The 25,590-nt window shown below is 34.2% G+C and overlaps 3 protein-coding genes across 3 annotated transcripts; 2 read left to right on the top strand and 1 right to left on the bottom strand.

Annotated features, from left to right (window-relative positions):
- The first annotated feature begins 4,037 nt into the window (after positions 1 to 4,037).
- Positions 4,038 to 5,120, top strand: LOC133296681 (PRA1 family protein B1-like). The gene has a single exon (XM_061495727.1). The coding sequence runs from the start codon at positions 4,150 to 4,152 to the stop codon at positions 4,804 to 4,806; it is 657 nt and encodes a 218-aa protein (XP_061351711.1). The 5' UTR covers positions 4,038 to 4,149; the 3' UTR covers positions 4,807 to 5,120.
- A 5,880-nt stretch (positions 5,121 to 11,000) lies between these two features.
- Positions 11,001 to 13,602, top strand: LOC133296727 (probable leucine-rich repeat receptor-like protein kinase IMK3). Its single transcript, XM_061495778.1, has 2 exons — positions 11,001 to 12,870; positions 12,992 to 13,602. Exons 1-2 carry the CDS (start codon positions 11,001 to 11,003, stop codon positions 13,600 to 13,602), a joined length of 2,481 nt encoding a protein of 826 aa, XP_061351762.1.
- Positions 13,603 to 14,298: 696 nt separating this feature from the next.
- Positions 14,299 to 19,615, bottom strand: LOC133296663 (sorting nexin 2A-like). The gene is made up of 5 exons (XM_061495704.1): positions 18,463 to 19,615; positions 18,041 to 18,250; positions 17,628 to 17,888; positions 14,694 to 14,780; positions 14,299 to 14,588 (listed from the first exon to the last, which is right to left on the bottom strand). The coding sequence occupies exons 1-5, from the start codon at positions 19,360 to 19,362 to the stop codon at positions 14,508 to 14,510; spliced, it is 1,539 nt and encodes a 512-aa protein (XP_061351688.1). The 5' UTR covers positions 19,363 to 19,615; the 3' UTR covers positions 14,299 to 14,507.
- Between the last annotated feature and the right edge of the window lie 5,975 nt (positions 19,616 to 25,590).

Here is a 25,590-nt window from a genome sequence, read left to right as displayed (position 1 = left end):
TATTTTATTCATTTTTCTATTTTCACTAATTAATGTATATGATTATTAAATTCATATTACAAATTAATGAATATTTATGCTAATAATGATTGATAGATATAATATAAATTATAAATCAAATAATCAATTTTTTTAATAATATAAAAAACATTATTTAATTTAATATATACTTTATTTTGAATCGTTATATGTTTTATAATCGTTATCTATTATATTATATTTATTTATTTATTAAGAATTAAAATATGTATGAAATAAATCCATTAATAACTGGATGAGAGGATCAATTGGTAGAACAATCATAGTTTACAAGTTAAATAAAAATATTTAATATTTTATGGTACCAAATTACAAAAACTAAAACTTCAAGGTGATTATTTATTCTTTTGTTTACTATAAAAAAGAAAAGTACCCAAATAAAAAAAAGCACATGTCATAAAAAATAATTAATGAATTAAAAACATAATTATAATAACATATCATTAAACATAATAATTAATTATTAATAATATATCAATTAATTTATTAATTGAACTGCTGCGTATGAGTGCATGAAAATGACACAATTTCATGTTATCCGTTATGTGAAATTACGTTTGCACACATAACGACTTGGTTAGAAACAAATGTGTTTTTATATGATTTTAATAAATTGTTGTTAGTGTACCGAAAAATTGTGTTGCATTGGTAAACAGCCCAAGAAGCATCAGATGCTATGTATATTGTTGACTTTAATTTCTCTTTAAAGCTAGAAAGCAACCTATCATAAATGCTTCGATTCCTGCTTTGCTGCCTAATCCACCATCGTATTTGTATCGGTAAACCTAACATGTTCAAAATATTCCCACTTTGAAAATAGTGTTATTGTTGTTGTATACACAAGGAACTACTTTGTTACGATACCTGGCTATGATTTAGGCGCATTGACTTGTTGACGTTAACAAATTCGGACATTATCTTAAACTTGTGCCAAATGGATATTGAACGGGTTTATGTTGGTTTTCCTTCGAACATTTTTATGTGATTTTTTTTTAAGATTTGTATGTTTGAACAGTTATTCAATGTAATAAAAAAAATACATTTTTTAGAAATGAAAAAACCTAGTTTAAAAAAAATAAAACGTGCTTTATATTTATAGTTCCCGGGTTTAAGGAAATAATTCAAACAGACTAAAATCGCTTATTTAAGAATTATTAAAAAAATGGAAACGAGCATTGCAAGATACTTTTTCATAGACAAGGTGCGAAAATAAATGGCCAACCTATACGGGGTTTCATAGAGTCGCCTCCACGTATTCGAAATGGGAAAAACCTCGCATTGGTACGAGAGATATTTTTTTTATTGAAAAAAAAATATTGTTAAAGATTCGGTAAAAAAAATTTTATTCCGGATAAATTATGAAAAAATGTTTGATTAATGATAAAATATTGATGAAAATATAAATCAAAATAATCAAAATACTCATGCAATCATATAGTTCAGCAAGATATTTTTGTCTCAAAATGTTATATTCAAAATCTGAGAGAATAAAAAAAATATATCATATCCTAGGTGGGATAATTTTTTAGCTTTGTGTAATTCAAAAGAGATATGCTTGGGGGAAAAAATTGCTGACATTTTATTCACATTTCTTATACTAAATATGATAAATAAATATTCCCTACTTCACTTTCTCTTCGTTCCAACTAAATATTCCCATCATTGTCAATGGGCTATAGCCCATAGACGCACCTAAATTCAACAATCTTTTCATTTTTCTTAAAAAGATGCGTTATCGTACTCTAGAAAAAAAACAAAATATTAACTTTATGCAAGATTCACTAGTCTTGCACATAAGTAGTTTGGGCCTTATGTCTCTCATAGCATGTGTGTGTGTTTAAGGTTCTCTAAATCGAAAGAGCAAAACTGTAATCTACAAAAGGATATCGACCAATTCAATGGGCTTATGGATTTACCAAACCCAAAAATAATTGGCACAATAAATTTTGGGATACGCTTGAGATTGTGTTTGGACATTTGAGAGGTGCCTAAACGTTATCACTTATCACGAAAAATGAAACAAAAATGGAGAGTCCTGTTTTTGGTTTTGTGTTGAGGAGTAATATTAATATTTTAACCAATGAACCTTCAAAGCAACTGTTTTGTTTTTTTAGTAAATTTTTGTAAGCAACTGGTATAAGGCTAATGATTAGATGATTTGAAACTTTGTTAGAATATAAGTTTGAACTCCACTATCATTATTGTACAAAAAAACCAACCAACCTTTTTAGATTTTTTTTTTTTTTAAATTATGGCAAAATGGTGTTTGAAATTAGAGATTCCACTCAAATATTTTTATAATCTTTGGAATTAGAGGATTTCACACAAATATTTTCTATACTCTAAACTTGAGTGATTTATATAATTAAAAAATTTAAACTTGTAATGGTGTACCTACTTACATGTCAAATGAACATGGACTTTTAAACTAGTTATACAAGATTAATTCTTTTAAATTTATGGGAAAATATTCGTTTACAAATTTTTTTTTATAAATTTTTACAAATTATACTATGTATTCTCGGAAATACATAATGTAACCTAGTGTACTTCCAGAGGTACATAGTATAGTTTGTAAATAAAAAATTTGTAAATATAACTCTCCAATAAATTTATTGTCCACATTATATTATTTTTATATAAAATTATTTTTGACACTACAAAAACAAAGTAGAAAATCTTCTTTATCTGAGCATATTTATTAAATTAGAATATATTATCTTAAAAAGTGTTTTAGTTTTTGTGTTTATTTTCCTTCATTAAATGACAAATATCATATTTATTTTCCTTCGTTAAATGACAAATATCATATTTTTTCTTTTAAATTTTAAATTTTAAAGAAACATAATTATGCATATGTTTTTTATAATTTTCAAATAACATAGGTTTTGGGTTCATCTAACATATGATTTGGAGTAATTAAAAAATTAGATAAAAGAAACATACAAGATACAAATAAAACAAATTTACGCAATTAATCAAAGGGGCTTATTCTCAAAAGTCCCCAAACGAAGTATTTAACTATAACGGTCTAAAATAAATTCTCGAAATTATAAAAATAGGAAAAAAGTATCTAATATTACTTTAGACAACTTTGTCTAATGTTCATCGAAACGACATCAGTTTTGGATTGAAAAATTAAAAAATTAGAATGATAAAGATTATTATAACCATGAAATAAATTAAAATTACAAAAACATCATGATTTTCGTCCCAAAATAACGTTGTTTCGATAAATATTAGATAAAGTTATCTAAGTAATTTTAGAAAAAACAAACTCATAAAAATATTATGACATTATGTAAAATATAAATTTAAGTAAAAACATGTTAAAAAATTTCTTCTATTTTTTGAAAAGTTTTGAGTCCTAAAACGTTATCCTAAATCTAATTTTTAAAACACAAACTTGACGCAAAACAACACGAATTTGAATTTTTTTTTTTTTAAACAGTATGTGATGCTCAACTTTTAGCTGCTTATAATTTTTTTAAACTTTCCCCTTTATTTTTTAATTTCTCAGTAAAAATTATATATTTTTTTAAAGGGTTATGTGTGTATACTTTTAAAGAATTTAAGTTATGTCCTTTTAATTTTTACTCTATGTACTCCCGGTAGTATATAGTTAAAACATGAAAAATTATTTTTTTTGACTTTCCACGTCAGCTGATATGACTGAGGAGAGAAAAAAAAAATCTTTCATGTTATAATTATGTACTATCAGAATTAAATTAAGTAAAAAAATTAAAAAAATACAATCACAAATAATTTTCTCTTTTTTAAATCCACAATTTCCTGTAAAAAAAGTTAAAATAAAATGGGTGGCTGCCCTTCAATTTATTACACATCTATCATTATTTAGCATATTATTTTAAAAAAATGTTATTCACAATTTTTTTATTCCAATACTTTTTCTTTTCTTTTCGTTTTCTGTAAATAATTTCAGCCCATCCCATATATTAGCAAATGCATTTTATAGCAATCAACCACCATATAGAAACATCACCCTCACCCTCAGCCTCTAAACTCTAAAGGCCCACTTAGGACTCTCCATTGCCTCGTGTATCTGTTCTTCCGTAGCCACGCGCGGCAATTGGAGATTCACGCGCCACCATGTCTTCTCCACCGACTCTCCCCATTTCTAGCTCCCAATCCAACAGCGCCGCCGCCGGATCTCACTCTCAGCCGTCGATCTCCGCGCCGGCCTTCCGTGCCTTCATCTCGCGCATGTCCTCCTCCCTCCGCTACGGTTTCTCCCAGCGCCGCCCGTGGTCGGAGCTCATTGACCGGACCTCCATGTCCCGGCCAGAAAACCTCACCGAAGCGTACTCTCGGATCCGCAAGAACTTCTCGTACTTCCGCGTGAACTACCTAACCCTAATCGCTTTCGCACTTGTCGTGTCTCTGATCACTCATCCTTTCTCGCTTCTCGTCCTCTTCGGCCTCCTCGCATCATGGTCCTTCCTCTACCTCTTCCGTCCCTCCGATCAGCCACTCGTCCTTTTCGGCCGAACCTTCGCTGATCGCGAAACCCTAGGGATCCTGGGGGTGCTCACGGTGTTCGTCGTCTTCCTCACTAGTGTCGGATCGCTGTTGATCTCCGCTTTGATGGTTGGTTTGGCGATCGTGTGCGCCCACGGTGCTTTTCGAGTCCCTGAGGATTTGTTTCTTGACGATCAAGAGCCGAATAGTGCTGGATTCCTCTCGTTCCTCGGAGGAGCCGCCTCTTCTGCCGCAGCGGCCGCTGCGCCGTCTGTCTCGCGCGTGTAAACGGCTGGATCTGGACGACCTCTGTGTCCTATGGATTGTTCTGAGGTTGGTTCGACGTATCTTCTTGTATTTTGCTGAATTGAAATTGTTACGAGATTCTTTGGCTTTAGAGATCCAAAGCAAATTGCTTAGGGTTTGGTACTGTAATATCTGTATACCTAGAGATTATTGTGCTCTCAATTGATGCAGTTTAGTCATCAAATTTTTGTTCTGCAACTACTCGTCATTCTTGCTATATTTGAATGTGCATTTTTTATTTCGCGTTCATACTTATCCATTTTTATTGTTGGATCAGAACCAGAGATTCAGAAAATCAGGCATGTTTTTTAATTTTTCATACACGATAGACTCCCGTGAAATGTGCCCTGTTTTGCTGTCAATTGTAGTTATATATGGCATTCTTGTTCTAATTGACATGTCCAGAAAATTTATCGAAGGATACCTTCTATCGCTCTGAATTCTGATTACAATATAGGTGAACCGGGGTTAGAAAGGTGGGGCTTTCGGTTGTAGGAAGAAATTATGATTTTTATTTTTGGATTGTAAGTGTAGTAAAGCCCCCGTTAAACAAGGAAAATTAAATGGCTTCTTGTGTGTATATAGATTCACTTCTTAGTGGAGGGGTTCTTTTGGATGCAATGGCTGTATGAGTTTGTTGCATTAATAAATTCAGGGGGTTGGCAGCTTGGGCTAGTTTTGTCTGTATTTTCAATGATGTTAAGACAACCGGTAATGGTTCTCTGTTTTTTGCCTGCATGTCTGTAAGAGTCTAAAACGGTAACATGTTTTGGTGGTCTGTGATTTTGCTTTTGAGGTTTGTAGTCGCCTGTGGCCACCGAAGTCATGTTACAACTTATAGGAGAATGGGAAATTAGGTTGTGGGGCCTTTTGAATTCTAAGTTGGATGACTTGTAGACTTACTATTGTCCTGCAGAGCCAGAAGCCTTGGTTAGAAATATCATTTTATTGGTGTTCTTTTTCCGTAATATTCAGGATAACATACCCATAATCTTAGTTTGTTAAGAGTGTTTGGCATCTTTTTGGAGGTTAGAATCTTCTCATTTTCACTTTTCCAATTACTGCTTCTTAATTCTAACATCTTCATTACTTCGTTTTTTATCTGTGCATGTTATCAGACTTCTAATTAATTATAATGAAGCACTTCAAGATATAAAATTTAGTATCTTTGAAGAGCAGTTTTTATTCATGACTTTCGTGTTGTATGAGGTTGCATCGTCATATTTTTGCCGATAAAGACACTGTTAGATCATTGCTGGAGTGTATTGCGTACATATTTATATTTTAAAGCTTTATTGTGTATTAGTATGTTATGCCGTCAAGAACAACAGAGATGGTAAAGTATGACAATTAGTATCAGAAATGGGCTTTAAATAGAAGAAGGTTAGAAGGTATTTGCAAGTAGTGGAATACGGTTAAAATTAGAAACTGATAGTTTTCTACTTGCCTTTAAACAATGTGAGTTAGTTATTGATTTCTTTTGCTCTCGTTTTGTGGTCAATAATGTTTAGCAAGAGAAATACCTATATATTGCAGCAGATAAGAAGGAATTAGCTGCTTATCGTTAAAATGCAGTAATACTTTTCTTATGTTAGTTGAAAATATTATCTTTTACACTCACATTTTTCAAATTTTTCAAATGTGTCCCTTAAAAATAAAGTATTATCTTCTAAGCTTACATTTTTTCAAATGTGTCTCTCAAGAATTTTTGTTCTCTCATTTTCAATTCTTTTATCTCTCCTACTTATTGTTTGAGTAGAAGACAATATTTTTATTACATAACATACAAAAACTATTACCCTAGGTTTAATTTTTATATTTAGTGATTATTTGACGTGTCTTATTTTTATATTTTATTCTCTTTAAAAGCAGAACTTTAATCAAATATTTTTTTTTTCAGTGAAGAAAAATGTTAAAAGATAAAAGCTTCTTGGAGGTTTTTTTTTTTTTAAAGATATGTGTTAGCTTTTTGAAGTCCTTTGATATATATATATATATATATATATATAGAGGTAGGATCCTTTGACACCAGTGTCAAATTTGAAGTTTGACACCTTATCTGAGAGCCGTTAGATAAAAAAACATAAACGACTCTGATTTGTAAGCATGTGACACTATTGATCTTTTTTGATCTAACGGCTTTTAGATGAGGTGTCAAATTTTAAATTTGACACCGGTGTCAAAGGATCGTACCTCATATATATATATATATATATATATATATATATATATGTGTTAGTTTTTTTTCGTATAAGCAAAAATTAGGTCAAACATATTTTTATAATAAAAAAAATGTAGAAGTTTTTTTAGACTGTATCAGTTTATTCTTAATTGAGTTTTGAAGTAATTTTTAAGTAAAAAATTTATATAATGATCAAACCGGTTTGGCAGCTTCATGGCCCATTTTGATGGAGGTTTTTTTTTAAAAAAAACTTTTTATTTCTTGATTTTTTTAGTAATAATTTTTTTAAAAGTTAAAATTATTTTATGTTTAAGTGAATCATATAAAAAGTATTTTTAAATAAAAAAAGTTATTTAAATGTTAAAATTAATAAACACTTTTTAAATATAAAATTACTATATATATAGTGGTGGTAGTGGGTAAAGTGGGATTGGGGTAAAATTGAATTCTTAAAAAAATATTTAACTCTTAACTTCTATTTTTATTTTTTTTTTAGAAGTAAGGAATCCTAATTTTTAAAACAAGCATTTCTTTAACATTTTCTTTTTTGAATTCCGCTTTTTCTAAATGTTATTATACAAACACATAAAATTCTTTAAAAGAATTTTTTTAAAACAAATAACTTCTCTAAAAAAAACTAATTAAACTTATTTTTAATTTTTTAATTTTAGTTTAAAAGTAACTTTTAGCATAAAAGAAAAGTTACAAATCAGATTCTAATGATTCATTCTAGTAACAAAATATTCCATAATCCCTCGTATTTAAATGGTCTATTTTGGCAATCCCCCCTCGGCCTTAATCGTGCATGCTATTGCTAGCGTGTTATGGCAAAGCATGATCATTCCTGGTCAAATACATCTCGCGCTACTAGCTTAGTTGCCAAACCCTGGGCTATAAAGAATGGGCTACAATTGGACTTTCAGGCTGGCATCACCTGCACCTTTAGGCCTTGCTGGTTTTTCTTTGTGGAATTGGTTGCACTGGCCAGTTCTTATCAGGGTTGATGACTGCTTGGATAAAATGATTAGGGTCTTAAAACCGAAAGAAAACAAGGAAATCACTGATGCTTAGGTAATTTTTCTTCGTTTGGGTGGGTTTTTTTTTTTTTTTTTTTGGTGTGCGTGGGGTGTTGGTAAGTTTACTATTTGACAGTCTAGTCTCCAGTGGAGAACAATTCTGCGTAAATCAGTTGAGTTCCTTTGTATGATAAGTTTATACTCTCCGTTCATAGCAAGGTAGGGAGGACTAGCCTTCACAAACAAAAAAAGAAGAAAGTAGAACTTGAATTAAATTCGAAAGTCGCTGGACAAAACTGGCACTAGACCTATGAAAGTTATTTATTGATTTGGAATTGGACTGTAAATCATGTTACGAGATAATCTTCATCCTCACAAACCAATAAACTTTGAATCAAAAATTGATGTTTAAATAGGTTGGGTTGAGTTAAACTTTACTTTAAAGAAATTAAATTTCTGTAAAATACTTTAAGTTTGACATGGTCTGTTGTATATGTCCAAATTATAAGTTTATTTCGGTCTATATTTAAAAAATAAAAATCTTCGGTTAAGTCTATTAGTTTGTTTAAGTCTATTAAGTATTTAATAATTAAAATAATAATTAATAATAATTAAAATAATATTAAAATAATATGATTTTATCACAAAATTATTAAAATAATTATTTATTTATTTTCTTTAAAATAAATAATATGATGTAGGTCAATCAATCTATAGGCTTATAAGTCTGACATGTAAAAGAAAGTCTATGATTTACTTTTTAAATAGATTTTTTTTAGGCCTGAGTTTGTTCTATTTGACTATATGTAATAAGTCGAGTCTAACTTGATGCAAGCCGAGCCGTATGCCGTTATTAATTCAGGTGACTCAATTACATCCCTACTCAAAAGATAATCTCTTTTTTTTTCTTTTAATGGACCATTTATTATATTAACATTTTTTTATGTACTTAAAAAATTACTTTTTTTAATATCATTTATCACAAATAATTTAATTGAAAAATTTAAATTGAAAACATTATATGTTGAAATTCGGAATCAAACCAAACAAAATGTTACTTCAATCGCATCAATGACGTACGTGACCTCTAATCTCTCCATTAATCGTATCACGCTCATCAATTAAGAATTTTTTTTTTTTTTTTTAAAGATCAATCAATTAAGATTTTTTTTTATCAATGGATCATCAAAACTAACAATACGCCACTCCACTGAAGTGTCACAGTTCGGGACATTGAGCAGTATGTCACTTTTATAAATAATATTTATTTGTATGTCGTGTTCTAATCAAATTTTAGCAAAATATTACGTAACATTCTCGCTACGCCAATAAGCAAAAACAAACTGAACACATAACATCATTTGCAATTATGCATAGAGAACCTGAGCGCTGTGTAGCAAGAATGGCTTGCTCAACAATAATGGTAGGTCAATGTGACAAATTGTCACATCTGCAAAAAGATGTCCAGATGACTAATCTTGCTGGACTGCCTAGTTAGAATTTCTGTACTTTTGTTATGTGTCAGTACCTCTGCTATTCTCGTTGGGCAGCTAAACGAGAATGACTGTTCATGCAAATACTGTCACATGATATTTTGATAAAATTTAATTGAAATGTGGTATATAAATAAATACTATTTACAAGAGTGACATATTGGTCAATGTCCCTTAATCTCCATCTCCAGGAAGAGAGAACTTATTGTGGTCCGGGACCACCATTTTTTAGGTGGTTACTTAGTGTAAATGAGAGGATAAAATTAAAAAAGAAAAAAAAAACAGAGGGAAAAAGAGAAAGAAAAAATTAGTGTTGTGAGAGGGAACACCAAATCATTGGATGGTCCTGGAGCATAAAAATTATTTCCCTCCAAGAAACAACACGAGCAAGGTGTCAAAGGACAGAGGCTGTCCTAATGTGCTTTATGGGAACCGGTTGTGGACCAATAGCTAACGAACCCATTTAACACGATGACGATAACTCGTGTCATATTCCACGACCTCTATGATATGAATTGCGCTGACCTACTTGATTGTTTTCCGAAATGAGCACATCATTTAATGCGCAAAAAATTACCTTTCTTTTGAATACTAATGTATGAACCTCTCTTTTATTTGAAGGAAAAAAATAAAGTATTGATGCGATGCTTGCTCTATTTAAGGTAATGTATTTTATACATATATTTTGTCGCAATTGACACGAAACCACGCCAACTTGTAAACTCTAATGTAAAGGGGGTAACTGTGTCATTTCGTTGCATTTTGTAATTTTGTGGTCTGGAACTGAATAATGCGGAAAAGGGATGGACCTACAAAGCAGAGAAGAAGAACTAGCCGTTGGGCTTTGGGGTGCGGACAGGCAATAAAGGAAGAGAGGTTCGAGAGCCTGCCTGATCCACATTCAACACAAAAGAAGTGGAAAAAAAAAACAGACAAATAAATGTGCATATGATCTCTCTCGTAAGGAAAAACTAGCCGTTTGTCAAGAAAGAAAACTTAAGAAGCAAATGAAAAAGCATCTGACAATTTTGCTCTCTCTTCCCAACACAAGATTCCTTAATACGCGCCCCCACTCACACATACACAACCTTATGACCAACGCGTCACGTCACGTGCTCCTTCTCAGTTTTCCTCTCTCTTCCCATTCCTTGTGTATACTATAGTGTATACCCTCTTCTCCTACAAAACCCTTATCCAAACTGTTGTTCTTCTGTTTCATTTCTATGATCTTTTTTTCCTCACATCACACCTCTCTTCTTCTCTCACAATAGAAACACAGTGTCTTATGGACAATACTAGAGAGAAGACTAATCAAGTAATCACCTTTCACTCCAAATCTCCTATATTTCCCTCTTGTTATGTTTTAGTTCAATTCTTGCTCCATTGATTGGTTCTTCTCTTCATCTTATTGTAATGGAGAACAAAAGTCTGACTTCAAATTGTTTTTTTTACCATTATTGCCCTTGTCAGATTTTACAACTTGGGATGAGAAATGCTTCTCATTGGCACCGTATCTACCACAACCCACGTTACTTTTTCCGGTTGTTTTTCTGCTTGTGGTTTCTTCTTCTCCCAGTGAAGCCAGTGTTGGGTGAAGAGCGTTGGGATGGAGTGGTTGTGACACAGTCAAACTTCTTATCACTTCAAGCATTCAAGCAAGAATTGGTTGATCCCAAAGGCTTCTTGCGAAGCTGGAATGACAGCGGCTATGGAGCTTGTTCTGGAGGTTGGGTTGGTATTAAGTGTGCTCAGGGACAGGTTATTGTAATAGACCTTCCATGGAAAGGGTTGCAGGGGCATATTACTGAGAGGATTGGCCAACTTCAGGGGCTTCGAAAGCTTAGTCTTCATGATAACCAAATTGGTGGTTCTGTCCCTTCAGCATTGGGACTTCTTCTCAATCTAAGAGGGGTTCAACTCTTCAACAATAGGTTAACGGGGTTCATCCCTCCTTCATTAGGTTACTGTCCTTTGCTTCAGTCTTTAGACCTCAGCAACAATATGCTCACGGGGTCAATCCCTGATAGCCTTGGGAACTCCACTAAGCTTTATTGGCTTGACTTGAGCTTCAATTCCTTCTCTGGTCCAATACCAGCTACCCTAACTCGCTTAACCTCTCTTACCTTTCTTTCTCTTCAACACAATAATCTCTCAGGCTCTATCCCTAACTCATGGGGTGGTAGTCAGCTTCAAAATCTGATTCTAGATCATAACTTCTTCACTGGAAGAATTCCTTCTTCATTGGGCAGCTTAAGCGAACTAAAAGAGATTTCTCTTAGTCATAACCAGTTTAGTGGAGCTATACCAAATAGAATAGGAAGCCTTTCTAGGCTTGAGAGAGTAGATTTTTCTAATAATGCCTTGAACGGAAGCTTGCCTTCCACTCTCTCTAATTCATCCTCGCTCACTCTGTTGAATGTAGGGAACAACCACCTAAGCAATCAAATCCCAGAAGCTTTAGGCAGCTTCCATAACCTTTCTGTTCTAATTTTGAGCAGAAACCAATTTAGTGGCCACATTCCTCAAAGTATTGGAAACATTTCAACGCTTACACAGCTTGATATGTCACTTAATAATCTCAGTGGAGAAATTCCAGTCTCCTTTGACAATCTACGTAATCTTAATTTCTTCAATGTTTCTCATAATAACCTCTCTGGTCCAGTTCCAACCCTGCTCGCCCACAAATTTAACTCAAGCTCATTTGTGGGAAATATTCAACTATGTGGGTACAGCTCTTCAACCCCATGTCCCTCGCCAGGTCCTGGTGAAGAAGGACAAGGAGTCCTTGCTGCACCTCCTGAAATATCAAAACATCACCATCATAAGAAACTAGGTACCAAAGACATAATTCTCATAGCAGCAGGAGTGCTCCTTGTAGTCATGGTAACAATTTGCTGCATCCTGCTCTTCTGCCTGATCAGAAAAAGAGCAACATCAAATGAAGAGGGTGGTCAGGCCACAGGGAGAGCTGCTACCAGGACAGAAAAAAGAGTCCCTTCCGTTGCCGGTGAAGCTGAAGGGGGTGGTGAAGCTGGTGGTAAACTAGTCCATTTTGATGGACCACTAGCTTTTACAGCTGATGATCTCTTGTGTGCAACAGCGGAGATAATGGGAAAGAGCACCTATGGAACAGTGTACAAGGCTACTTTAGAGGATGGAAGCCAAGCTGCAGTGAAACGATTGAGGGAAAAGATCACTAAAAGTCAGAGAGAATTTGAATCCGAAGTTAGTGTTCTAGGGAGAATTCGACATCCAAATCTTTTGGCACTAAGAGCCTATTACTTGGGACCTAAAGGAGAAAAGCTTCTGGTTTTTGATTACATGCCTAAAGGAAGTCTAGCTTCTTTCCTACATGGTAAGTCTAGGTAGTTTGATATATTGCAAAGTTTTTGCTACGGTCATGCTTGTTTGTTTGAGGGTACAATGTTTGTTTAATTTATTAACACTTGAGTGTTTTTTTTTTCATTTTTATGCAGCTCGTGGGCATGAAACAGCCATTGATTGGCCAACGAGGATGAAAATAGCACAGGGAATGGCTCGTGGCTTGTTTTACCTTCATTCCCATGAGAACATTATACATGGGAACCTTACGTCCAGCAATGTCTTGCTTGATGAGAATACAAATGTTAAAATAGCTGATTTTGGTCTTTCTCGGTTGATGACAACTGCTGCTAATTCTAACGTGATTGCAACTGCTGGAGCATTGGGATACCGAGCACCTGAGCTTTCAAAGCTTAAGAAAGCCAACACAAAAACTGATGTATACAGTCTTGGTGTCATCTTGTTAGAACTCCTAACGGGTAAGCCACCTGGTGAGGCTTTGAATGGCGTGGATTTGCCTCAGTGGGTTGCCTCTATTGTCAAAGAGGAGTGGACAAATGAGGTTTTCGATGTAGAGTTGATGAGAGATGCTTCCACAAATGGCGATGAGTTGCTTAACACGTTGAAGCTTGCTTTGCACTGTGTGGATCCTTCTCCATCAGCACGACCAGAAGTTCAGCAAGTCCTCCAGCAGCTAGAAGGGATTAGACCAGACATATCAGCCACTTCTAGTGATGATGGAGCCATCCCTTCCACCAGTGAATAAATTAAGTGTTAAGCACCATGTGTACAATTTTTCCATTTCCATTTCCCTTTCGTTTTGGGCTAAACCTAGTAGGGGGTAGGTAGAGTCTATTATTCTTTCATTCTTATATTAATTTTTGCCTGTTCAATGCCCGTGTCTGTACATACTCCTGTGTTTTAAATCACTTAGAGTGTTTCCTCTTTTAACACTTCATTTCATAATGGAATTTAGCTCTTGTCCACAATCTTGCTCCTCCTCCTCCACTTTATTTTTTACCCCGTAATCTGTTTTCTCACCAGTTTATGTTAAATCATATTTCTTTATACGTGTACGTACGTAAACCATGGAAAAATTGATGAAGTGAAACCAATAGGCGTGCGTTGTTCATCTTCATCCTATTGACATCCAAAGTAGTCTTTTTTTCTTCTTCTTTTTTTATTCCAGATTGGCGCTAAAAAATATTTTAAGGACTAGTCTAAGTTAAATGAGATTTTAAGATTGTACTGGAACCACAACTATTCAGGAGACTTCTACTTTTAGTCCGCTGGGTTAGTGTCAATTGAGACCTCGATTTTATTTTATTTTCTGTCAATTTATGACATAAAAAAATATCATAATTCATCCAATTAAAGTCCTTCCCTGGAAATCCCGATGAAGGAGAAAACGAGCAGAGGACTCAATAAGTTAAACTACCTAGCAAGGAATGATACAAACCCCACCATTGAGAGCATCGCATTTGTCTAAACACTAATCTTAAATGTCACAAAAACAAGAAAGTATGTGCATATATAACTCTGATTAGCTAAAATTAAGTTCACCGAATATAGTGAAAAAGTACTTCTATACTACACAACCTTAAAATTAATGAAACAATCTAGAAAGCAGCATAAAAAGGTCGAAGACAAAAATTTACAGCCAAGTACATTTTAGCTGCTGTCTCTTGAGTATGTAGCGGTTTCTTCTGCAAGCTTCTCCCACACAGCTGCCATCTTCTCTGCATAGCCTGTCTGTAAAATGCATGATGTAGTATAGTTACTTTCTTAAACATAAATGGTCAAGCCATCTAAATGTAACAGTTTCCAGAACATAGAAAATAAAGGAAGGTAGGTTACTTGATTGACAACAAACCCTCGCAGCATGCTTAGGAAGTCGTTATGCCTCTCTTTGTCAATTCTTTCAAGCTCACTCCTATTATTTTCCTGCAAACATTCCATATTCACACCTGATGTTTTGACAAAATATTCCAAGATAAAGACTCCCAGCAATGATTACATAAATTTTAATTAATGATTTATTTTTTATAAAAAGAATCCCCATTAAACCCAATTTTTATAGAAATATAAGTTTGAACTAATATGAACAATACATATCAGTAAATCACACATATTGACCTGGAGAACAAATAACAGCCAAAGCAGAGAGATAATCAAACAAGTAGTTAAGAGCCTAAGAACTGGAACTTATATTGGCGAAAAAAGAAAAGAAAAGACCATCCAGCATGAATTCCACCTCCCAGAACTCGATAAAAATTGTAAATTAGAAAGTGAAAATTTATTCCCACTCTAGAGTACTCTCATCGCATGTGACTCTCATAAGTTCCACCGTAGCTCCATCTGTAAAGAACCAATTCAACCCAAAAGCTTAAGCTATTGGGTGAGGTTACATTAATGATTTTATATATCTCAACATGCTCCCTCACACGAGAGCCCACTGGGCTTGAAGGGTGGACAATGCACATGCCCACCTACCTGTGCGAACAAAGAAATTCCACTTGAAAGAAAGTGGGGGGCGGCGAGGATCGAACCTGGGACACGAGACTCTGATACCATGTAAAGAACCAATTCAACCCAAAAGCTTAAGCTATTGGGTGAGGTTACATTAATGATTTTATATATCTCAACACCATCATAGCAACCCCAGAGTTCCTAGTGATTGCATTCTCAACAGCAAAGAAGAAAACAGATCCAATATCCACCGTGAGTGAGAATTGAAGAGAGAGAGAGACACACAGAGAGGGGGGGGGGGGGTGAAGCTGTAGGAATGTAGTGGATCTAGTGGTAGATTGGAGAAAACTAGAGTATTTTGGGGCAGGTGTGAAATCTACTCTTCTCATAGGATGTGTCAGGTACATTTGTTAGTGTTCAGAATGTGTCTTATCTAAGAATTTCTCCCAAGCAATATATAACATGAAGCAAATAATATAAACAGATTTTATGATCAGTAGTTCAGTACTTTTATCTGATTCTAAACAGCATATATAAATTATACAAACCTACCTAATCAATCAAAACAGATTTGGTCCTACAGAAACCAGTTGTAGATTTCACCATAGATTAAAAAACATGATTGGATCAGCTAGTTCAATCAGAAAACTGTGAATCAGTCCTGTGTGAGGTTCGTTCAGCCAATTAAACCAGAAGAACCAAGAACCGGTACAGAACAAGTTGAACTGGTATAAAACTAGCAAAACCGATAAAAACCAGCGGTTTATTGATTTCCACCATTTTGTTATATATAATTTTTAACTTAACCAAAAACATTTTTTGAGCCAAATAAAGGCCCAATGCCAAGCTACAAAGGCGCACATATAAGCATGGGAAGAGATGGTGGCAGCGTTTTTTGGATACAATTTACGCTTCAGCAACAGTAAGATTGAAAATAAACGTCTCTATATATTGTATGCTAGAATTTACGCTCACTATTCTATTTAGAACTTAGAAGTATCGCCTCCTCTTCTTTTTGGATACAATGGTGGCACTGAAGTTTGAACTTATAACCTCATGCAAACTACCCAAACCCCTCACCACTAACCCACTCCTAGTGACTTGAGTATAGACTCCTCTTAGCACATATGTTAAATGCTTGGATGTTTCATTCATTGTCTAACGTGGGACTTTGAAGTTTGAAGTACTAGGTAACATAATGGTTATCCTTTCTTTGCTTTAATCCATGCACAATTTATTGAATGGTTATTATTTAGCCTTTTAGTATAGCGTTTTATCTTATAGGACATATAATATGGTCCTTTATGGTAATTTAAAATTTCACAAAATTGATTTTTCATGATTTTGTGTTAGTTTATTACTTAATATATTATATAAAGGATAAAAAATGGCATATCCTGATACACAAGACTTTCCAACTTTGTAAGGGTGGATATAAGGGTCGACTGTACACAGCCTTACCTTCACACTTTTGCAAAGAGACTATTTACTAGACTCAAATTCATTATATAACATTAAAAAATACATCTCTAATTATCATTGGTTTGACCAAAGTAGGATTGGTGAACTGTGAACCAATGTCTTCAGCGACCAGTCCATTTAAAAACATTAGATTTTAGATATTAAGATGACAATAGATGTAAAAATGAAGTTTAAATATGATACTAAATCTGCTATTGATTAACAATTTTGATGGAAGCAGCCCTCAATGAAACATTTACAAGTGCATAAAAATATTTCTTTTGCCCCAACACTTTTCTATAAATAAATTTGCATTATAGACAACAAGAAAATCATGTGAAAACAAATTATAACATGTCAAATTTATTATCAATGTGTATCAATAATTATTTTCATTATGATCATTTATGATAACTTAATTGGATCTCATTCTCAATTTTCCATAAGGGGTATATGAGAAGTTTTGAGAATTCAAGAGAAGGTCACGGCGAGACGAGCCGTTTCTCATTAATGATAGGTGTCAAGTGGAAGTATAGTGATGTATGCAGCTGAGGCATCCTAACAGAAGTTTAGAGTTTAGTGAAAATACCAAACTCAGTCACTGAGTTATATAGTGTCAAATTCTCTCCCTAGGCAAGTATAACTTTACAAATGAAATAAAAGAAAATAAAGACAATCATCTTCAAAATTTGGCAAATACGGAGACATGAATTGTATAGTATGCCAAAGAAAATATAGAAAGGTCAGTTTTGGAAGTAATATGTAGGGAGAAAATAGCTTAAAGTTGCAAGAATAAAGCTGCATCAGAGTTACAGATGCTAAGGGAGAGGAGAACCCACAAAAAGATAAGCGAAATGTTACCTTGATTCGTTCATACTCTTTATCTGCACAAATCTTAGCATTCTCAGTAACTCTAATGGCTTCTCTCATCTCTTCAATTTTCCGCATCCTCGACTTATCTCCACCAAATATTTTGGATGAAGCAACTTCGAGCTTCTCAACCCGTGAATGTAAAGAAGCTAGTTCTGATGAGAGTGTTTGAAAAGTCAATAAAGCACTTGATCGGTCAGAAAATGCATTGTTGATGGCTAGCATTGTCCCAAGGTATTCATGTAGTTTATCCTGTAACATAAACAAAATATTACTCATCAACAACCGAAAAGTGTCAGGGATCATACTAGGAGGCTAACACATCTGTCACCATGAAAGTTTCCATGGCAGATTTGTATACAAGCTAAAACGTTCTATCATAAGACATTAGAACTTGTACGCACCAAATGTTTGATTGTTTGTGTATTCAGCTCTCGATATAACCTGCTTGCTTTAACAGCTGCAGTTGCCACATTTTTCATGTCAGCAGCTCGTACTCTCTGAGAATCGAATATGGCTTCTTCCGTCTCAAATTTGGTGAGTTTTACAAAAGCCAACCCTAGTTCACCCATTGTTTCACCCATGTCTTGCTGAACTTTTACAAGAGATTCAGCCTGCAAGCCAATGTGGATAAACACAATCAAGCCTAGGGTTCAAAGAAGGAAACACAACACAGTTCTTCAATAACCCATTCAATTCCACATGAAAAAAATGGCAATGCAATTCTACAAAGGAGAATATTTTGAACAAAATCCCCTAAAAGAAGAATGTTTTTCAATTCAACCGAGTAAGTCAACAACCAAAACAACACAAACAAAATCCTAACCTGCTGAGAAACATTGCTAAGTTGGTTCTCAAACTCCATCAACTTGTCCTTCCTCTCCATAAACTCCTTATCTTCCTCAAACACCAAGGGTTTGGTTCCACCCCAATCATTGGAAACAGACTGCTTCAACTCCTTGAAAATTCTGAGCAAGTCTCTCCCAACCTTAGCAGGCTGAGACACATCATTCAAGTCCACACCCGCAGCCACCACAGCCTCTCCACCAAACAGCTGCCGGGGAAGATTCACCGCGCCGTCGAGCATTCTCGACGCCACGTCGGTGGTCTTCGCCAGTGGCAGCTTCCCCTTCACCTCCAGAAACACCTTCAGCTCCTCGCTCTTCCCAATTACAGGGTGCGCACCCAATTTTCTTAGGTACTTCTCCAACGCCACCCTCCTCTGTTCCACAAAATCCTGCATCTGCATCACCTGGCTCTCCACCGTGCTCTTCTCCGGCCGGACCGGGATGAAGTACCCCCGGTAAGTCTCCGACAACCGGTCCGACAACGTCACCACGTCACGAAACCTTCTCCGGACGCTGAATTCGGACCCGGGTCCTCCGAATTCGGGTAAGTTCGTTGTGGTGGTTATGAGGTAGGTGTAGTAGGTGTTGCCGCCGGGAACGAGGGAGTTCGTGAGTTCCTGCTCCTTCTGGGGATCGGAGACGGAGATGTGGAGGTAATCGGAACTGGATCCTGTGGAAAGTTCTAGGGTTTTGTCGTGGCCGTTGGAATCGAAGGAGGTGAAGATTGCGTCGGCGTAGGAAGGTGGGTCCAGGAAGGAATTGAAGGGGGATTTAGGGCTTTGCGGCGGCGGTTGGAGGTGGCCGGAATCGTCGAGGACGAGGGACTCCATTTCCCCGTCTTGGGAAGCGTGAACATCGTAATGATCCTCATTCATCATTTTTTTCCTTTTTTGGATGCAATGAATCAACAGTTTTGGGTGTCATCGGAAATGGGTTTGTGGGTCATGGTGAATGAAGAAGACTGAACAACACTGAGTCAGCGAGTCAGGGAGCGGGTATGACTCGGGCTTGTTGTTGAGTCAACTCGCGTAAGAAAAAGAAAAAAAGAAAATGAAGGAAACGAGGGAAGGTTCCAATTTGTGGGTTGGGTTCAAGTTCAATTCAATCAAATGGCTGCCACCTCACAACATGAGAAACCCGTTATTTGTTATGTGTCACGCACGCTCACGCCCCTCGTTTAAAAAAAAAAAACAGAACCGTTTTTTCAATCTGCCAATTAAACTGGTGGCAGCGTTTTCTGGTTTGCAAGTTGTAAACCAGCTTCAACGCAAATAGCTTTGGTTCTTCAATTTTGAAATGGATTGACCGAGTGTTTATTTTCTAGTGCAAATTTCTTTTGGTTCTGAAGTTTGCATTTATGATAGTTGTTACTGCTGCTTGAAACTTTTCCTCTCTCTCTCAATTAAATCCAATTCTATAATGCATTTATTTTACAGTTAATGTTTTCGACACATATATTATGGATTTGCTTTTTTATCGAGACGACAAAAATTAAAGTATTTTTGTAATTATAATTTATTTTTAAATTATAATAATTTTTTTATTATAATTTTTTTATTTTTAACTCAAAACGACGTTATTTTGAGAGCAGAGTATAAATAATTTATATATATTCACTATAAAAACATTAAAGACTATAGTTATTGCATAAAAGTATTCATTTGTTACTTTAATTCCTTCGCTTAATAATTACCTAATCACTTAATAATGTTTTTTAAGATCATCATAGGAATAAAAAACTGTAGTCAAGATAAGATTAACTTAAATTAGATATTTAACTAAATAATATCTAACATTACCTCCTAGATTCCTTTATTCCTATCTTCCAAATTACTATGTTTTCATTGTGCCTTTCAATTTGTCAACTTAGGAAAAAGATGTGCTAAGATTAAAGAAAGGGAATTGTTTTTATTATGTTACATAATCTAAAATCATCTTCTTACACACACGAATTTTATATGGGATCCATTTTAAATTTTTTCTTTTTTTCCTCTCCTCTCTCCTCTCTCCTCCTTTTGTGAGAGTAGGAAATTTGCTTTTAGGTTATGTTACATTACAAAAGCAATTCCCTTAAAGAAAAAGATCAGAAAAATTGCTATGAAAACTGATCCACACCGTACAAGAGCTTCTTTTTCCTTTCATCGGGCCATTTTGGATATTGTGAAGCAACGAATTGGATTAATATTTGTGGCACCATTAAAGTTATCAGTTTTTTTTTTTTAACGAGTTTGAATGATATCTTTGATACAAGGAAGCTTTTCTATAATGGATCCTTGGCCTTTTACACAAGGAAAAGAGACGTATAATATAAGGAAAAGAAGTAAATTCCAAACCACAGGCCTGGTGACTTGTCACTTGGGCCTATTTCTGATATTTCTTTCATTGTTATCACTTATTGCATCCGTTGTTTCACCATCCTGTTTGTCATTTCCAGCATTCGAAGGCCCATTAAGAAGAGATTTGGGTTTTATATATACAGAAAGCCACGACTGGCATTGATGTGAGTTTGATGAAATATCTTTTGTGAGCTTTTGAATAGTTTTCACTATGTAATTAGCATTACTCTGTTAAGAAATCAATTCTTTGTGAATACCGAGTATGTAAGTTGAAAAATTGGCAATTGAATGACGCGTTTGTTAAGCTGTTTGCTTTCGTTAATGCAGATTTGAAATGAAATATTTTGTCTTCTTGTTTCGAATGTAATTCTTCTTAAAGGGTGTCACGTAGGATATATATAATAAACATGGAATAACATTAACAGCTGTATGTCAATTCTACATTGACCAGCTGAAGTTTGGTTTATTGAATTGGCATTATGCATCAATAATTAATACTTTATTGCTGTGATTTACTCATAGTTCAAAATAAATAGTGCGTTAAGATTTTAATTGATATGTCGGAATCAATCAACATGGTAGGCCAGAATGATTTTTATCGCTCTAAATAATGCAGCTTGTGATCGATAGAGAAAACACTTATTGATGTACTTTTATTTGTTAGGCAAGTAGTCACACTGATGTGATAAATAGATAATTGGCTTTTCTCCATATAGAACAAAATCCATCAGACACGATTTTCCTAAAATTTCTCAAGATAATTTCTCTGAGCTTATACTTAGAAAAGGTCTGTGTGAAAATGGGTGAGCAAAAAGATGGCACTGCTGTTCAGATGCATATCGGTTAATCAGGCTAATTTGGAGGGAGAGATTTAAAGATAGTGTGATATTAAAGAGAATGGTGGGGAACTTCTGATTCAAGTAGATAGTATAAGGTAGTGTTTGGTTCAAATTTTTTGTTGAGATCTCCATGCATTTGGGCTTGGCAATCAATTTTGTTTGGTAGAGGAGATATAAAAACTTACCCACCAAAGTCATTTGCCCAGCAATACAGAATCAAATGCAAAAATAAAAGAAATACACTGTTGAAGTTGTTCAATCTCAATGTAGTATTTGCATATAACCGGGCAAGTGGGAAAAAGTTGACAAAAATTCACAAAATTTAACCAATTTTTCTGGTAAAATTTTCGCCAACCAAATAACTTTTTCTAACTTTTTTATCAAACTCATTTTTCTATCATATTCCTAGTAATTGCATTTACGTGATAAAAAAAAATATCACTTCTACCAAACGTCCCTAAGAAAAAAGAACAGAAGGAAAAACTTAGATATGCTTGATGCGGAAACATACCTCACAAGTCACAACTAGTGGATTCATTATTGTTGTGCCCTTCCCCCACTGTTCCACAGATTGGGAGAGTAGCTTCACAAAGAGTAGAATATGCATGGAATCATCTTATACTCCCCCATTGCAAATCGGAGAGACAGTTGTACATTATGATATTTCTCTAGCTTTCTAAATTTGGGTCAGTATATAATATATAGAGAAAAACTCCATTATCTCCGTACAAATTGAGTTTTTAATACTTCATCTATGTTATATAGAAAGCAGCGTTTGACAAGTGCTCTTACATAAGTTTCCACTTCTAATTTTTATTCATATTAGCCATGGATAAAGTATTAATTTCAAGAGTCTATTTTTAAATCTGTTTAAGATAGCACAATTTATAGAAATTTTCCCCATTTGTTATTCTTTAGGTTTTCATAAAGAAGTTAATTTTTGTTTGTAGTGAATTTGTAAATATACATAAATGACGATTTTAAGAATTGATTATTTTAAAAAACGTTATTTAGGTAGAATTAAGTGGAATGAACTAAGCTAATGAATAGGTTCGTATAGGTTTCATTCAAATCAAATTCGGGTATGTCAAAACTAGCTAGTTCATGTTAAATTAAGTCAATTTTAATATTGAAGTTGAGCAGAGATTAATTCCATCCCGATTCATGTGGTACAAAATTGGCGTATAAGATTTTACCTTTATGCCACCAACCAGGCTATAGAGTTTTTGGCATTTGCGCCATCAATAGGGACATCGGATGCTTCACACATGGAACATGCACACAAAAGTTCATACAGCATTATAACGATTTTGACTTCAATTTGAGGGCCAGAAGCTTTGATTTGATGAACTTGTAGAGATTCTCTCACTGAAACCCGTAATGGCTTCATGACTCATGAGTAGTGTATAACGTGCATTTTATAAGAAAGTAGATGTAACATTTTGTGCGTGATCTTTAAGAAGGCCCCATTTCGGATACAGGCGTATATAGCAGAGAATGATGAATTTGTAATTGTTTAATTTTATTTAATCTCTCTAATTACTTTGGGTTAGACAAAACATTGATGTTGGAATTAAAATTTCTCAATTAGGCACCCACTTGTAACTAACCATGAAAATGAAAACACAAGAAATCAAAAACCCAAACAAGAATAAACAAAAGATGGGAAATAATTATTTTACCAGAAAAAATGAAAAGTTTTTGAGAGAGAGAGAGAGAGAGACCAACCGGCAAATTTTGACAAGTAATGTGGGTTTCTGCTCTCGTGTCAATTTTCAGCATTCTTACTTTATTTTTCCAATTCATGTATAACGACTTTTGATGTACTTTTATTTTTCCTTCTTAAGAATATGAGAAAGTCAGTAACAAACTCTACCAACTTGTATATATGATGCTCTCTCTCTCTTTATTTATTGTTCACCTATCCAATCCTAGCCATTTTGGTTTCTCTATCTCGTGTGTTTAATCTTTGTCACGCTCGCCTTGAGTTTGACAGGCTTTCGTTCTCAGTATCTAACGGTTTTGTGACAAACCAAAAATAATCTATGGGGCTTGGCTAGATGTTGTTATCAACTCAGATGTAGCCATCATTCCTTGGCATTATCCGATTCAGAAAAAGACCTTCCTATAAACATAGAGTGATATACAAATTAATAGAGGGAACGTTCCATCTTCCTTGTCATTTAAGATTTGTATATTGTACAAAACTTAATACGTGGTTCGGGAGATATGATGTTAAAAATTAATTCAATCAGAAATTTTAACATCCATTTCATTTCATTTATTTTTTAATATTGTGCTGATTTTAACTTACATTTTAATTTTATAAGAAAATAGAGATTGTGAAGTTCAAACTCGTAACTATTTATTTACAACTTCTGATAACATGTAATACAATCAATTCAAACCAGAAATTTAAATTTATATGTAATGTTCACATATTAATGATTCTATATTAGTAGTTTTAACACATCCAACCATTCCTTAGACCAAATGCATTTTTTCATCACATATTTTTTGGATTTAATGGGAGTTATGTGAAAGAAACTAGTACGTCTTCTTAGTTAATTAATTTTGTATTTAAATAATTGAATTGGTAATCGTTCTGAAAATAAATAACATTAATTAGGGGAATCAAACAAACAGATCATTAGGGAAACCAAATCCTCCACATCACATAAAAATTTGAAGAAAAAGAGGGGGTGGCATAGTTCTCTTATTCTAAGTTGAGCAGTTTTCATCAAACGAGTAATGGGAGGTATATGGTCAAATATATCTGAAAAACCGTCAGCTGTGACATTTTAGTTTAACATGTGGCGCTACGGTGATACCCTAATATTGTTCGTCAAAGGGATGATGATGTTGATTATACATCCAAGTACGTACGTATCTTTGAGCATGACAGGTTTGTGTGTCGTAATTCGCTGTTGATCATCCATGTTTGAAATGTTGAGAGACAGGCCACCTAATTTAATACTCTTTAAGTTACATTTTTCATAAGTACCTATAACTAAATTCTTGTTTGACCCAATCAAATCACTTTAAATTCTATACTAGTTTATTAATTTGCTACCGCCGCACCTAATACGGCATCTACCTTTTTACATTCAATGTTAGTTTCTTCCCAATCAATATAGACACTTGAATTAAACAAAACCATTAGCCTAACTGTATATCCTAATATTCGCGTTCTTGAATAACTATTAACGATTAGCAGTCTTTTTAAGCGCTTTATTTTCCCCAACCACCGAAATAAGGTGAAATTATATTGGACTAACGCAAAATTAATTTGCACTTTGTTTACTTTCCAAACTTCTTAGCTTACAATTAAATTATATTCAATCCCAATCACAAGAATCACTAGATCAAAAGAAAATACATTAATTAGTTTAAAGGCGGCAAGGTTACCTGCACTGAATAATAACATGTAGTTTTTGTAGGTAAACCATTTCAGGCCATATGACAAAATTAATTAACAAATATGCATAGGACATTTTGACTTGTATAGATAAAAGATAAAAACATTTGTGCTGCTTTGCTTTTTGTTCTGGTCCCTTTGGAATGTCATACTTAGGTGAATAAAAAGACGAAAAGAAAAGAAGTAAATTAAAACGCGTCCTATTCTCTAAACAAGTCTCAATTATGGTTTGCGAAAATTCAACATCTAAATGAAGACTTGTGAATCAAGCAATCATGAACGCAATTAACTAGTGGGTGCAACAACTTTTATAGGGTTGAACTAAGTTTCTCTCAAGGAGTATGACCACATTGCCGTAACATAACCTAATTTGCCAACCTATACGACTCTAGCTCTTTCCTATAAAAGCATCCTCTCCCACTCTTACCAGCATTGCAATTTGCAACCTTAACCATCATTGACACACAGGTTTTAATTTGTTGCATGCTCCACTAGCTAGCTAAATTGAAAGAT

Source organism: Gastrolobium bilobum, unplaced genomic scaffold, assembly GCF_033153095.1.
Source record: "Gastrolobium bilobum isolate Gb01-03AN ecotype WA unplaced genomic scaffold, APGP_CSIRO_Gbil_v1 utg6129, whole genome shotgun sequence".
Taxonomy (NCBI): Eukaryota; Viridiplantae; Streptophyta; class Magnoliopsida; order Fabales; family Fabaceae; genus Gastrolobium; species Gastrolobium bilobum.
The sequence above is the reverse complement of the archived record's forward strand: the minus strand, read 5'-3'. Positions and strand labels throughout refer to the sequence as shown.